This window comes from Ahaetulla prasina, chromosome 17 (assembly GCF_028640845.1).
Source record: "Ahaetulla prasina isolate Xishuangbanna chromosome 17, ASM2864084v1, whole genome shotgun sequence".
Lineage (NCBI taxonomy): Eukaryota > Metazoa > Chordata > Lepidosauria > Squamata > Colubridae > Ahaetulla > Ahaetulla prasina.
Window position 1 is genome coordinate 12,291,562 of NC_080555.1, and position 13,499 is coordinate 12,305,060.

Below are 13,499 nucleotides of genomic sequence, written 5' to 3' on the forward strand. Positions count from 1 at the left end.
GTTAGCAACGTGTTTGGTTAAGCGAACCTGGTTTCCCCGCTGACTTGGCTGGCCAGAAGGTCGCAAAAAAAAAAAGGATCACGTGACCCCGGGATACTGCAACTGTCATAAGTACATTCCAGTTGCCAAGCCTCTGAATTCTGACCAGGGATGCTGCGGTGGTCATGTGACGTCGTAACTTTGAACAGTCACTAAACAAATGGTTGTAAGTCGAGGCTACGTGTAATAGCAGAGTCCCATTGGAGCAGGAGTCTCCAACCTTGGTCCCTTTAAGACTTGTGGACTTCAACTCCCAGAGTTCCTCAGCCAGCTTTGCTGGCTGAGGGACTCTGGGAGTTGAAGTCCACAAGTCTTAAAGGGACCAAGGTTGGAGACCCCTGCTCTAGACCTCAGCTTTGCTGGCTGAGGGACTCTGGGAGTTGAAGTCCACAAGTCTTAAAGGGACCAAGGTTGGAGACCCTTGCATTGGAGGACTCTGTCCTCCCACCCTTCCCACCCACCCCCACTGATAAGGGCAGGAAAGAGGAGGGGTCCCTCTCCCGCCATACCTTCTCTCCCCAATCTGCACCCCAACTGTTCTTGATCGCCCAGAAGGGAGTTCGGCCACCTGTGGGAAGAAGACACAACCGTCAAGAAATGGCCCTGCCTGCTACTCGCTTCCAAGGAGAAGAAGCAGAGCAAGCTCATGGGGAAAAGGTTGATCACAAGTCCCATAATCCTCAGCTGAGCCCAATGGAGCTGTGAGAAGCAGAAATCCCATCCAGAATTCAATTTGTTGGACTACTAAGGCAGTGTTTCTCAACCACGGCAACTTTAAGAGGGGTGGACTTCAACTCTCAAATTCCCCAGGAAGAACGGCTGGCTGGGAAATTCTGGGAGTTGAAGTTGGCCATCTTGAAGCATGCTGACTGGGGAATTCTGGGAGTTGTAGTCCATCCATTTTAAGGCATGCTGGTTGGGAAATTCTGGGAGTTGAAGTCAGCCATCTTAAGGCATGCTAACTGGGGAATTCTGGGAGTTGAAGTCGGTCATCTTGAAGCATGCTGACTGGGGAATTCTGGGAGTTGTAGTCCATCCATCTTAAGGCATGCTGGTTGGGAAATTCTGGGAGTTGAAGTCAGCCATCTTAAGGCATGCTAACTGGGGAATTCTGGGAGTTGTAGTCCACCCATCTTAAAGAATGCTGGTTGGGGAATTCTGGGAGTTGAAGTCGGCCATCTTGAAGCATGCTAACTGGGGAATTCTGGGAAATGTAGTCCACCCAATTTAAAGCATGCTGACTGGGGAATTCTGGGAGTTGAAGTCCACCCCTCTTAAAGTTATCAAGATTGTGAAACCCTGAATCAAAGAGATCCTCCTCCAAAAGGGATCTTGGATTTTAGTTCTGATGGACAGATTTTCTTCTGTGTTTTGCAGACAGCTGAAGTACATTCAGAGTGAAAATGGTCGCCTCCGTATTGAACGCAGTGTCCAAAGTAATTGTGTAAAGGAATCAGCTTCTGTTGAGAAGCGTTCATGCTCCAAAAATAAACTCACGTGTTTCAAAATTAAAAAAAAAAAAAATCTATTCTGGGGCTCCATCTGCCGGGAGAAGTAGAGGAAGGGGCTGTATTTGTTTTTCCATCCTGAAATGCACTGGAATGCCTTTCTACCAGCTCCAGCTTGGGCAGCCCCTCCGAAGCATCATTTCAAAAGCGATGGCCCAGTTCTGCCATCTCAGGGGAAAGAGTCAAAACACACAAGAGGAGTAAATAAAAAAAAAGGAGATTCAGAAAGAAAAATCCAGAATAAGGAAGCAGAAATGGTTCTGAAGTGGTGTAGGGTTTCCTGCCCAGGCAGCGGGCTGGACTAGAAGACCTCCAAGGTTCCTTCTAACTCTGTTATTCTATTCTAAATAAAGACACACGCGCACACGGGAAGGCCCACAGGATTTTCTCAACCCAAAACGACAACTCACGTGTGCCGTAGCCCACCAAGAGGACGGCGTGGTCGATCATCCAGGGATTACAAAGCACGAAGAAGGGGTGGGAAACGCCTTTGCGGTAGAACTGGAGAGAGAGAGAGAGAAAGAAGGAAAAAAGCAAATTAAAATGTAATTATGGCAAGCAAGACCCCAGCATGAAGAGCTGGAAGGGACCTTGTGTTGTAAATGTTGTACCTTGATGAACGTATCTTTTCTTTTATGTACACTGAGAGCGTATACACCAAGACAAATTCCTTGTGTGTCCAATCACACTTAGGCAATAAAGAATTCTATTCTATTCTATTCTATTCTATTCTATTCTATTCTATTCTATTCTATTCTATTCTATTCTATTCTATTCTATTCTATTCTATTCTATTCTATTCTATTCTACTCCAATCCCCTGTTCAAGCAGGAGACCCTATGCGACAGGTGTCCAAACTTGGAACTTTAAGACTTGTGGACTTCAACTCCCAGAATTCCCTACCCAGCAAGCCTGGCTGGGGAATTCTGGGAGTTGAAGTCCACAAATCTTAAAAAGTTCCTAAGGTTAGACACCTTTACTCACCATTCCAGACAAGTGGCTGCCCCTTCTCTTCTTTAAAATCTCCAAAGATAGAGCACACACACCGTTCCACTGGTTAATTGTTCTCATTGTTAGGAAATGTCTCCTTCGTTCTAGGTTGGGTCTGTCTTTAAAAAAATACTTCCATACTTTCTTGTCCTGTCTTCTGGAGCAGGGGTCTCCAACCTTGGCAACTTTAAACCTGGAGGACTTCAACTCCCAGAATTCCCCAGCCAGCTTTGCTGGCTGAGGGATTCTGAGAGTTGAAGTCCGGCAGACTTAAAGTTGCCAAGGTTGGAGACCCCTGCTCTGGAGGGTTTGTGAATAGGTAGACCCCTTCTTCTTGTGGCAGTCCCTCAAATATTGGAACACAGCTTTGAGCTCATCCCTAATCCTTCTCTTTCTTAAGACTAGACATATTCCTTTCCTGCAACGGTTCTTCATATGTTTTAGCCTCCAGTCCCCTAACCATCTAACCATTTTCTCTGCAGACTTTCTAGGGCAGGGGTCTCCAACCTTGGTCCCTTTAAGACTTGTGGAGTTGAAGTCCACAAGTCTTAAAGTTGCCAAGGTTGGAGACCGCGGTCTTAAAACATGCTGGCTGGGGAATTCTGGGAGTTGAAGTCCAACCCTCTTAAAATGACCCGGAAACAGTGCCTCCGAGGCTCTGGCCAGCCACCGCAGAAAGGGCCGCTCCGTAACTACAACTCCCCTCCCACCCACAAGTCTTAAAGGGACCAAGGTTGGAGATCCCTGTTCTAGGGTCTCAGCATCATTTGGTGCTGAGGACAAGCTCAGGATCCAAAAAAGATCTTGACAGACTTAAACACCACTATCTGTGGTGGGATTCAAGTAACTTAACCACCGGTTCTCTGCCCTAATGATTTCTTCTAACAACCAGTTTGCCAAACTGCTCAGAAAGTTAACAACCGGTTCTCCCGAATTGATGTGAACCGGCTGAATCCCACCTATGCAACAAAAAATTGAAATTGAATGGGGAGAAAAGCAAGGAAAAACACTTAAGCAGGAAAACCCAAAGGTACAGATTAAGCGAGACCCGGCTCTAAAACAATAACTGTGAAAGGAACCTTGAAGTCCTAGTGGACACTCACTTAAAAATGAGCCAGCCGTGTGCAGCTGCCGCCAAAAAAAGCTAACACAATCCTTGGTTGCACAAACAGAGGCACAGCATCAAGATCACGTGAAGTATTAGTACCACTTTATAAAGCCTTAGTAAGACCACAGAGGGAATACCGCATCCAATTTTGGTCACCCTACTACAAAAAAAGATGTTGAGACTTTGGAAAAAGTTCAGAGAAGAGTAACTAAAAAGAATTAAGGATCTGGAGACAAAAAACATATGAAGAATGGCTGCAGGATTTGGGTTAGCCAGTCTAGAGAAGGACTAAGGGCAGGGGTCTGCAAACTTGGCTCTTTTAAGACTTGTGGACTTCAACTCCCAGAATTCCTGGGAGTTGAAGTCCACAAGTCTTAAAGTTGCCAAGGTTGGAGACCGCGGTCTTAAAACATGCTGGCTGGGGAATTCTGGGAGTTGAAGTCCAACCCTCTTAAAATGACCCGGAAACAGTGCCTCCGAGGCTCTGGCCAGCCACCGCAGAAAGGGCCGCTCCGTAACTACAACTCCCCTCCCACCCACAAGTCTTAAAGGGACCAAGGTTGGAGATCCCTGTTCTAGGGTCTCAGCATCATTTGTTGCTGAGGACAAGCTCAGGATCCAAAAAAGATCTTGACAGACTTAAACACCACTATCTGTGGTGGGATTCAAGTAACTAAACCACCGGTTCTCTGCCCTAATGATTTCTTCTAACAACCAGTTTGCCAAACTGCTCAGAAAGTTAACAACCGGTTCTCCCGAATTGATGTGAACCGGCTGAATCCCACCTATGCAACAAAACGAAATTGAATGGGGAGAAAAGCAAGGAAAAACACTTAAGCAGGAAAACCCAAAGGTACAGATTAGGCGAGACCCGGCTCTAAAACAATAACTGTGAGAGGAACCTTGAAGTCCTAGTGGACAATCACTTAAAAATGAGCCAGCCGTGTGCAGCTGCCGCCAAAAAAAGCTAACACAATCCTTGGTTGCACAAACAGAGGCACAGAATCAAGATCACGTGAAGTATTAGTACCACTTTATAAAGCCTTAGTAAGATCACAGCGGGAATACCGCATCCAATTTTGGTCACCATACTACAAAAAAAGATGTTGAGACTTTGGAAAAAGTTCAGAGAAGAGTAACTAAAAAGAACTAAGGATCCGGAGACAAAAAAACATATGAAGAATGGCTGCAGGATTTGGGTTAGCCAGTCTAGAGAAGGACTAAGGGCAGGGGTCTGCAAACTTGGCTCTTTTAAGACTTGTGGACTTCAACCCCCAGAGTTCCTCAGAACTCTGGGAGTTGAAGTCCACAAGTCTTAAAAGAGCCAAGTTTGCAGACCCCTGGACTAGGGCAGTGGTGAAATCCATATTTTTTTACACTACTGGTTCTGTGGGTGTGGCTTGGTGGGCATGGCAGAGGAAGGATACTGCAAAATCCCCATTCCCACCCCACTCTGGGGCCAGCCAGAGGTGGTATTTGCCGGTTCTCCGAACTGCTCAAAATTGTCCGCTACCTGTTCTCCAGAACCTGTCAAAATCTGCTGGATTTCACTCCTGGACTAGGGCGGGATATGATGGCAATCTTCCGATATTTGAGGGGCTGCCATAGAAAGGAGGAGGCGGTTAAGCGATTTTCCAAAGGCCCGAGAAGGAATAACGGATGGAAACTGAACAAGGAGAGAAGCAACCTGGAATTGAGGAGAAACTTCCTAACAGTGGGGACAATTAACCACTGGAACAGCTTGCCACCAGAAGTTGTGGGTGCTCCATCACTGGAAGCTTTTAAGACGAGACTGGACAGCCACTTATCTGAAATGGTATAGGGTCCCCTGCTCGAGCAGCAGGTTTGACTAGAAGACCTCTAAGGTCCCTTCCAGCTCTATTCTGGATTGATTGATTGATTGTGAGTCTCTTACCTGCATAGCAAAGGCATTCAGAGCAATGGAGATGGGACCGTTCTTGGCCAGCCAAGCTGCAATCTCTGCCCAAGGAGAGAGGAGCACAGGTAAGAGGGAGGGGGCGCCTAAGGAAGCGGGGCTGCCTTTCCCCCCAAAACAGAAAAATCTCTTGCGCATCATTCAAGTGAAAACTCCTTACAAATGTGGATATATGTGCACTGCAGGGGTTACTATATCATCTTATACAGGTGGTCCTCGACTTATGACCAAAATTGTGAATGGAATTATAATAACTTATAGTAACCATAAGTTAAGCCTTTCCTTTTCCCTTTTCTTCCTTCTATTTTTCTTCCCTTCCATTTTTCCTTTGCTTCCCTTCCTTTTTTAATTCCTTCCCTTGCCGTTTTCCTTCTTCTTTTTCCTTTCCTTCCTTCCTTCCTTCTTCTCTCCCTCTCTTCCTTCCCACATTCTTGTTCTCCTTCCTTCCTTCTGCCTGCCTCCCTCCCTCCTTCCCTCTTCCTCCTTCTCTCCCTCTTCCTTCCCACATTCTTGTTCTCCTTCCTTCCTTCCTTCCTTCTGCCTCCCTCCCTCCATCCTTCTTTCCCTTTTCCTTCATTCTTCTCTGCCTCCTTCCCTCCTTCCTTTTTTCCTTCATTCTTCTCTCTCTCTTCCTTCCCACATTCTTGTTCTCCTTCCTTCTTTCTGCCTCCTCCTCCCTCCTTCCTCTTCCTCCTTCCTTTTTAATTCCTTCCTTCCTTCCTTCCTTCCTTCCTTCCTTCCTTCCTTCCTTCCTTCCTTCCTTCCTTCCTTCCTTCCTTCCTTCCTTCCTTCCTTCCCTTGCCGTTTTCCTTCTTCTTTTCCTTTCCTTCCTTCATTTCATTATTTCAATTCATTTCTGTTCTGTTTATTTATCATTTTTCTTTTACTTTACTTTCTGTTTTTTTTTAAAAAAAACTTGTACTGTTTTTACTTTGTAAAGCAACTTCTTTCCCAAAATCTAACTAAGCGAAAGACGTGGAACGCACCGCTCTCGTCCTGGGAGATGGCCACGCTGCTGTTGATGTAAACGGCCACTTTCTCCTTGGAGAAGCCACAGTTTTGTTCGAAACCTTGGTAGCTGTAATCCCCCTCGGTCTCCAAGCCTCCTGGAGAAATGCAAGGCAGAAACCTCATCAAGGAAGGTTCCAGAAGGAACTTGGGAAAATCGGCGGGGAAACAGAGGCTACAGTTGGGAAGCTAGAGCAGGGGTCTCCAACCTTGGCAACTTTAAGCCTGGAGGATTTCAACTCCCAGAATCCCCCAGCCAGCTTTGCTGGCTGGGGAATTCTGGGAGTTGAAGTCCTCCAGGCTTAAAGTTGCCAAGGTTGGAGATCCCTGCTCTAGAGCCATGTTGAAACAGAGGGAAAATTATCATTAGTCATCATTAGGAAAACCAAGTCCCCGTCATTGGAACAACCTCTTGGATCCAGCTTCCAAAGGTTGTCGTGCAATTCTTATTTTTAAGTCTGAGGAGAACAAAAAATGCAATACACTAGAATACGGGTAGTCCTCGACTCACAAGTTTATTTAGCGACAGGTCAAAGTTACAACGGCACGGAAAAAAGTGACTTATGACCGTTTTTCACCCTTAGGATCACGGCAGCATCTTCCAAGGTCACATGATCCAAGCTCAGCTGCTTGGCAGCTGGCTCATACTTACGACCGTTGCTGCGTCCCGAGGTCACGCGATCCCTTCCGGCGACCTTTTGACCAGCAAAAATCAAGAAGGAAGCCGGTTTTGCTTAACAACCTTGTTTCTAACTTATCCGCTGACTGCAGTGTTTCACTTAACGACTGTGGCAAGAAAGGTCGTAAAACGGGGGCAAAACTCACTTAACAGATGTCTCGCTTAAGAACAGAAATTTTGGGCTCAATTGTGGTTCTGAAATAAATACTCATTCTTACCCCCCCCTCCCATCTTAATTCTGACCCACCAGCTTTTAACCCCACATGATAAACAAAAGGACAAAGCAGAATTTTGCTCGAAAAAACTGGGCAGCAGAACCTTCACAAGTTGATGGCCTCAAAATCACTAGCCCAGGACTGCCGGCTCAGTGAAACACCACACAAAGGAATCATTTGTTTCACCAAGTTGGTCTCAGTTACACAGAAAGCCTGGCGTTTGTTCTCTGCTTAAAAAGTCCAGAGTTTGGGCTGGAGCAAAGACCAATTTAGCCTCTTCCTCCTACTCTTGTTCTACTCCTCAAACTCCTTCGCCTCCCAGCACTGATGATGTTACATAGTGAGTGAAACTTCTGCAAGAAAACAACCAAGCTCAGAGAGCACCAAGGACCCCACAGTCCTTCTCTTCCTCTTCTCCTAAAATCCTACTCCCTTCCAGCACTGATGATACCCATTTGGGTCATGAAACATCTGCAAGAAAGCAACCAAGCTCAGAGGGTCCCACATTCCTCCTTCTCCTCCTCCTTCCACAATCCCCACTCCCTTGCAGCACTGTTAATGTTCCCTAGTTGGGTCATGAAACGTCTGTGTTCTGTCCCCCCACCTCAGTCCGGGAGACACGTGAACTGACTCAATTAGCCAGCAATTTAGTCCACAGCAGCTATCAGCTCTGGTAGCAAACCAGCGATCGTCTGCCAAGGTTTTCTTTATCTTCCCTGATGCCGGCGTCACAGAAGTTCGTTACCGGAGCAACCAGGAAGTCAGGAACAAACAGCAATCCAGGCCAAATGCTCAGTCAAATAGTTCAGCTCAAGTTTTCTTCAGTCAGTTTGTTTTGTCCGTCACGAAGTAGTAGAGCAGCCCCTCCTGCTTTTATACCCTGTGGGGTGTGGCTCCGTGACTCAGCACTCTCTAGGCCTGCCCCACCCCTTCTTTTGTTGTTCCCGCCTCTCTTGTCTACGAAACCTGGAATCTAACCAGGACTGATTGTCCACAGCTGGGTCTGGAAGCGTTGCCTGGGCGGGGGGAGATACAGGAGACAGAGGCCTCGTCACCTCCTCCACCTGGCCTGCCTCTGGCTCCTGGAGCTGAGCCAGAGAGGCTGGCTCTGCAGAGGGGAGCCCTGACGGCCCTTCCCCCTCACTCTCTGAGTCACTTTCTGGCAGGGGGCGCCAGGCCCGGGGGGGGGGGGGGCTGGAGCCACAACAGTCTGCAAGAAAGCAACCAAGCCAAGCTCAGAGGACCCCACATTCCTTCTCCTCCTCCCTCCACAATCCCCACTCCCTTGTAGCACTGTTAATGTTCCCTAGTTGGGTCATGAAACGTCTGCAAGAAAATAACCAAGCTCAGAGAGCACCAAGGACCCCCACAGACTTACCCAGATTCTCAATAGCCTCGTAGGCGTTGGAAGGCAGGCCACCTCCACAGGCTTTGTCTATAAGGTCACAGTCCACCAACTCTGGAGAGGGAGAAGGTCAGAAGAAGGTCAACCGGATGCTGGAGATGGATGAAGGCACGTGGACTACCTCCTAGGCAATGTTTCTGAATATCTCAGCAACTTGGGTGGATTAAGATGGCTCAGCTGGCTGGGGAATTCTGGGAGTTGAAATCCACCCATCTTAAAAGCTGCTAAGGTTCAGGACGACTGTGCTGGGGAGACAACTAAATCCAAAGTGGCCTTTCCTATAAGGGCTGAATTTACACCTTGGGGGCTCTAAGCTATGGGGAGCTGCGACGGGCCTACCTAGCCGTTGCTCAAAGGGCATAAGGTTGTAGAGCTTCTGAACATGTCAAGAAGGCCAAGAAGGCTGGAGGAGGGCCTTATTTACCTTCATTAATTTTGTTAAGGATTATCAGGGCCAACATGGCGCAATGGGGAAGGGACCGGCTTCAGAGCTGGAAACCCAGATTTGAGTCAGAACCCCAGTCTAGAAGTTTCCTAGGGGGACTCTGGCCCCATCAGACTCCAAGGGGAGGGGGGGCAGTGGGGAAGGGGCTGACCTCAGAGCAGGGTGGAAACTCGCTCCAGGCCTCCTTAGATACAGAAGACACCTGGGTGACCTCGGATGGTCCTCGTCCCTCAGGCTGAAGCCAACTGAACCCCCCCTCTTCTTGCCTCTGGCTCTGAGACCTTCTTTAGGTCCTCTACGTCAGGCCAACACTAACAACAGCCACATTTGTCATCAACAGCAATAGCGTGGCCCGAAAGAGTTGTCGAGTCTTCACAAGGCCTGTTGACCAATGGTCACTCAGGACACAGAGCTTCCTTTCTTCTGGCTTTGGGTGAACATCACCCGTCGAGGTGAGAAGCAACCACAAAGCATGACATAGAGGTGAATTTATGTTTTCCTTTTATATATATATATTGTTATATATTATTATATATTGTTATATATATTTTATATATATATATATATATATATATATATATATATAGTTTTCTGAGGTTTTCGCGGGTGTTTGTATGTAGGTCTTTGGTTATTCGGGTTTTCTCCCACGTAAAATTGGAAGTGTCTTGGCGACGTTTCAACAAAGTCTCATTCGTCATCTTCAGGGTTCAGCTTCGTGCTATTGCTCCCAGAAGCACGAAGCTGAAGCCTGAAGATGACGAATGAGACTTCGTCAAACGCCGCCAAGACACTTCCAATTTTACGGAGAAAACCCAATAACCAAAGACAGACAGACAGACAGATATATATATATATATATATTTGTTTTCTGAGGTTTTCACAGGTGTTTGTATATAGGTCTTTGGTTGTTCGGGTTTTCTCCCGTGTAAAATTGGAAGTGTCTTGGCGACGTTTCGACGAAGTCTCATTCGTCTCATTCGAAGTCTCATTCGTCATCTTCAGGCTTCAGCTTCGTGCTTCTGGGAGCAATGTGTGATTGCAGCTGTTTCTTCCTTTTAACTTCGTCGAAACGTCGCCAAGACACTTCCAATTTTACACGGGAGAAAACCCGAACAACCAAAGACCTATATATATATATATATATATATATATATATATATATATATATATATATATATATATGTATCGGCACCTTTTTAAATATACATGATGTTATACATCCTAGTTACGACCATTTTTCTCTTGTTCATACAGTACAGTCCATAGAAAAAAGAATAAAAACTTGATATGATACAACATACTTACATCTGCTGTACCCGTGGTTGTAACATACTTTATATATTTATCACTCTATAGATTTTGATTTGCAATTGTGTACAATCTAGTGCCAATATTGCTTACAATACATATTCTTCTATATAGCTTTATACCTGTAAGCAAAAAGGACGACTCAGGAGTAAGGCCAGGAGATGATTGGCCACTCCCATAAGGCTTAAAAGAGCAGCAACAAGCAGTTGTGGAAAAGCAACGTTGCTACAATTGTTTCTTGTCTCCTGTTTCTGAACTTCCTGGGGTTCTTACCAAGAAAAGCCTTTGGCAGGGTGACAAAGAAGACAAAGGTTTGTGATGAGGCCGAAGGACTTTTTCTGAGGGACTTTGTTTTGGATTTAATTTGGACTAAGCTGAGAATGAAGTAATTCTCAGCTGCTCTAGTAAAATATGTTTGTTTAGGACTGATTGTGTCTGGTAATAACTACTTGGGCCTCGGTCACAACATCACTTACCTTGCTCAGAGAGGGAGAGCAAGGTACCCTTGTGAAGGTACCACTGTCCTTCTATGTTGCCCGTTACGGAGAAGGCCCAGCAGGAGCCACACTCGCCCTGCAGAGAGAAGAGACAACACAAAGAGCATCAGGAAAGCTCCATCCAAGCTTTAGGGCAGTGCTTCTAAACCTTGGCCACTGGAAGACGGATGGACTTTAACTCCCAGAATTCCCCAGTATTAAACAATGAATTTCTCAGCCCAACTCCCAGACTACCATGTAGACGACGGGTGTCAAACTCGTGGCCCATGGGCTGGATGCGTCACGTGCTGGCCCTGCCCAGTTTAACGAACGGGGGAAAAGTCCCAATATGTCACGTGACACTGGAAATTTGACACCCCTGTTGTAGGCTGCATTAAAAATTTCTCTTTGTTGTGGGAACCATTTGACCTCTTCTGCACACCTTTTGATCTGACCTTGAAAAGTTTCCAGAGTCTCACAAACTCTCACGGAACTGCAGAAGTTTTATTTCTCCAAAGTAACCCATTATTAGTCAACATTCCCCACCTTCCTAACTCTAACGATAAGTTGAAATGAAGAGGCACGTAGCTACCCACGTTTCAGTCTTGGCACTAGTGTTTCTCAAGCTAGAGGAGGCCACTGGAGGATAGGTGGACTTCAACTCCCAGAATGCCCCAGCGAGCAAAAGCTAGGGAAGTTGAAGTCCACCCATCTTGAAGTTGCTAAGGTTTAGAAACACTGTCCTGGAGAGACATCTAGCTTAATTCAAGGAGGATCAAGCTGTTCCGGTTGGGGAATTCTGGGAGCTGAAGTCCACAGGTCTTAGGGAAGTTGCCAAGGTTGGACACCCATTGATATGGCCCTATTGACCAAACAGTCGGGCATCACCACCTTGGCCAGGGGTCTGCAAACTTGGCTCTTTTAAGACTCGTGGACTTCAACTCCCAGAGTTCCTCAGCCAGCAAAGCTGGGTGAGGAACTCTGGGAGTTGAAGTCCACGAGTCTTAAAAGAGCCAAGTTTGCAGACCCCTGACCTAGGTGGAACGACCGCAGCCCCACCCATCTCAGAATCCATCCAACTGTTTGTCCAGGGGACCTAGCCTAAGAAGACCCACCTGGTTTTTGACCCCTGTGACAGCCCCATGGTCCCGCCAGTCCCATTCCTCGGGGAACGAACCATTCGGGATGGAGGCCACTTTCATTGGCCGGCCAGGTAGCTTCGCCAACAGTGGATTCAGGTACATAGAACGGAACTCTTCCTCTGGAAGGAGAGAAGCAGACCATGAGTAGCAAATCCTGCCCCAAACCTTGGTCTCCATTTACATAGAAGATAAAATCATCAGGTTGGAAAGGACCTTGGAGGTCTTTTCAGTGATCTAAAAGCAGGAGACCGTACCATCCATGGCTGTCCACAACTCCAGAAAACAAGCTATTCCACCCACCCATTGTCTCTCTCATTTATCACGTCAGACAGATAAAATAGATAGATGAAGTAAATGATGGATAGATAAACAGACAATCCATCCATCCATCATCCTATACTTTTGTCTGTCTATCTGTCTGTCTGTCTGTCTGTCTGTCTGTCTGTCTGTCTGTCTGTCTGTCTGTCTGTCTGTCTGTCTATCTATCTATCTATCTATCTAATAAATCTATCTATCTATCTATCTATCTATCTATCTATCTATCTATCTATCTATCTATCTATCTATCTATCTATCTATCTATCTATCTATCTAATCTCTATCTCTGTCCGTCCATCCATACATCCATACATTCTATATCTATCCATCCATCCATCCATCCATTCTATCCATTCTTCTATCTATCTATCTATCTATCTATCTATCTATCTATCTATCTATCTATCTATCTATCTATCTATCTATCTATCTATCTGTCTATCTAATCTCATCTCTGTCTATCTCTGTCCGTCCGTCCGTCCATCCATCCATCCACTCTATATCTATCCATCCATTATTTATCTATCTGTCTGTCTGACTGACTATCTAGCTATCTATCTAATCTCTGTCTATCTCTGTCCGTCCATCCATAAACTCTATATCTATCCATCCATCCATCCATCCATCCATTCTATCCTATCTATCTATCTATCTATCTATCTATCTATCTATCTATCTATCTATCTATCTATCTATCTATCTATCTAATCTCTATCTCTGTCCGTCCATCCATCCATCCATCCATCCATCCATCCATCCATCCATCCATCCACTCTATATCTATCCATCCACTATTTATCTATCTGTCTGTCTGTCTATCTGTCTAGCTATCTATCTAATCTCTGTCTATCTCTGTCCGTCCATCCATCCATCCATCCATCCATCCATCCATCCATCCATCCATCCATAAACTCTATATCTA

General features: G+C 46.0%; 1 protein-coding gene across 2 annotated transcripts in view; it reads right to left on the minus strand.

The window, feature by feature from the left end:
* CTSF (cathepsin F) overlaps positions 1-13,499 on the minus strand; it is a 33,405-nt gene that overhangs the window by 1,554 nt on the left and 18,352 nt on the right. For both annotated transcript variants that reach the window (XM_058159895.1, XM_058159896.1), the window contains exons 7-13: positions 12,233-12,378; positions 11,118-11,214; positions 8,862-8,942; positions 6,568-6,687; positions 5,561-5,625; positions 1,958-2,048; positions 549-607 (exon numbers count right to left, since the gene is read on the minus strand). In XM_058159895.1, coding sequence (XP_058015878.1) covers positions 549-607; positions 1,958-2,048; positions 5,561-5,625; positions 6,568-6,687; positions 8,862-8,942; positions 11,118-11,214; positions 12,233-12,378 — 659 coding nt within the window. The remainder of the gene's footprint in view (positions 1-548; positions 608-1,957; positions 2,049-5,560; positions 5,626-6,567; positions 6,688-8,861; positions 8,943-11,117; positions 11,215-12,232; positions 12,379-13,499) is intronic.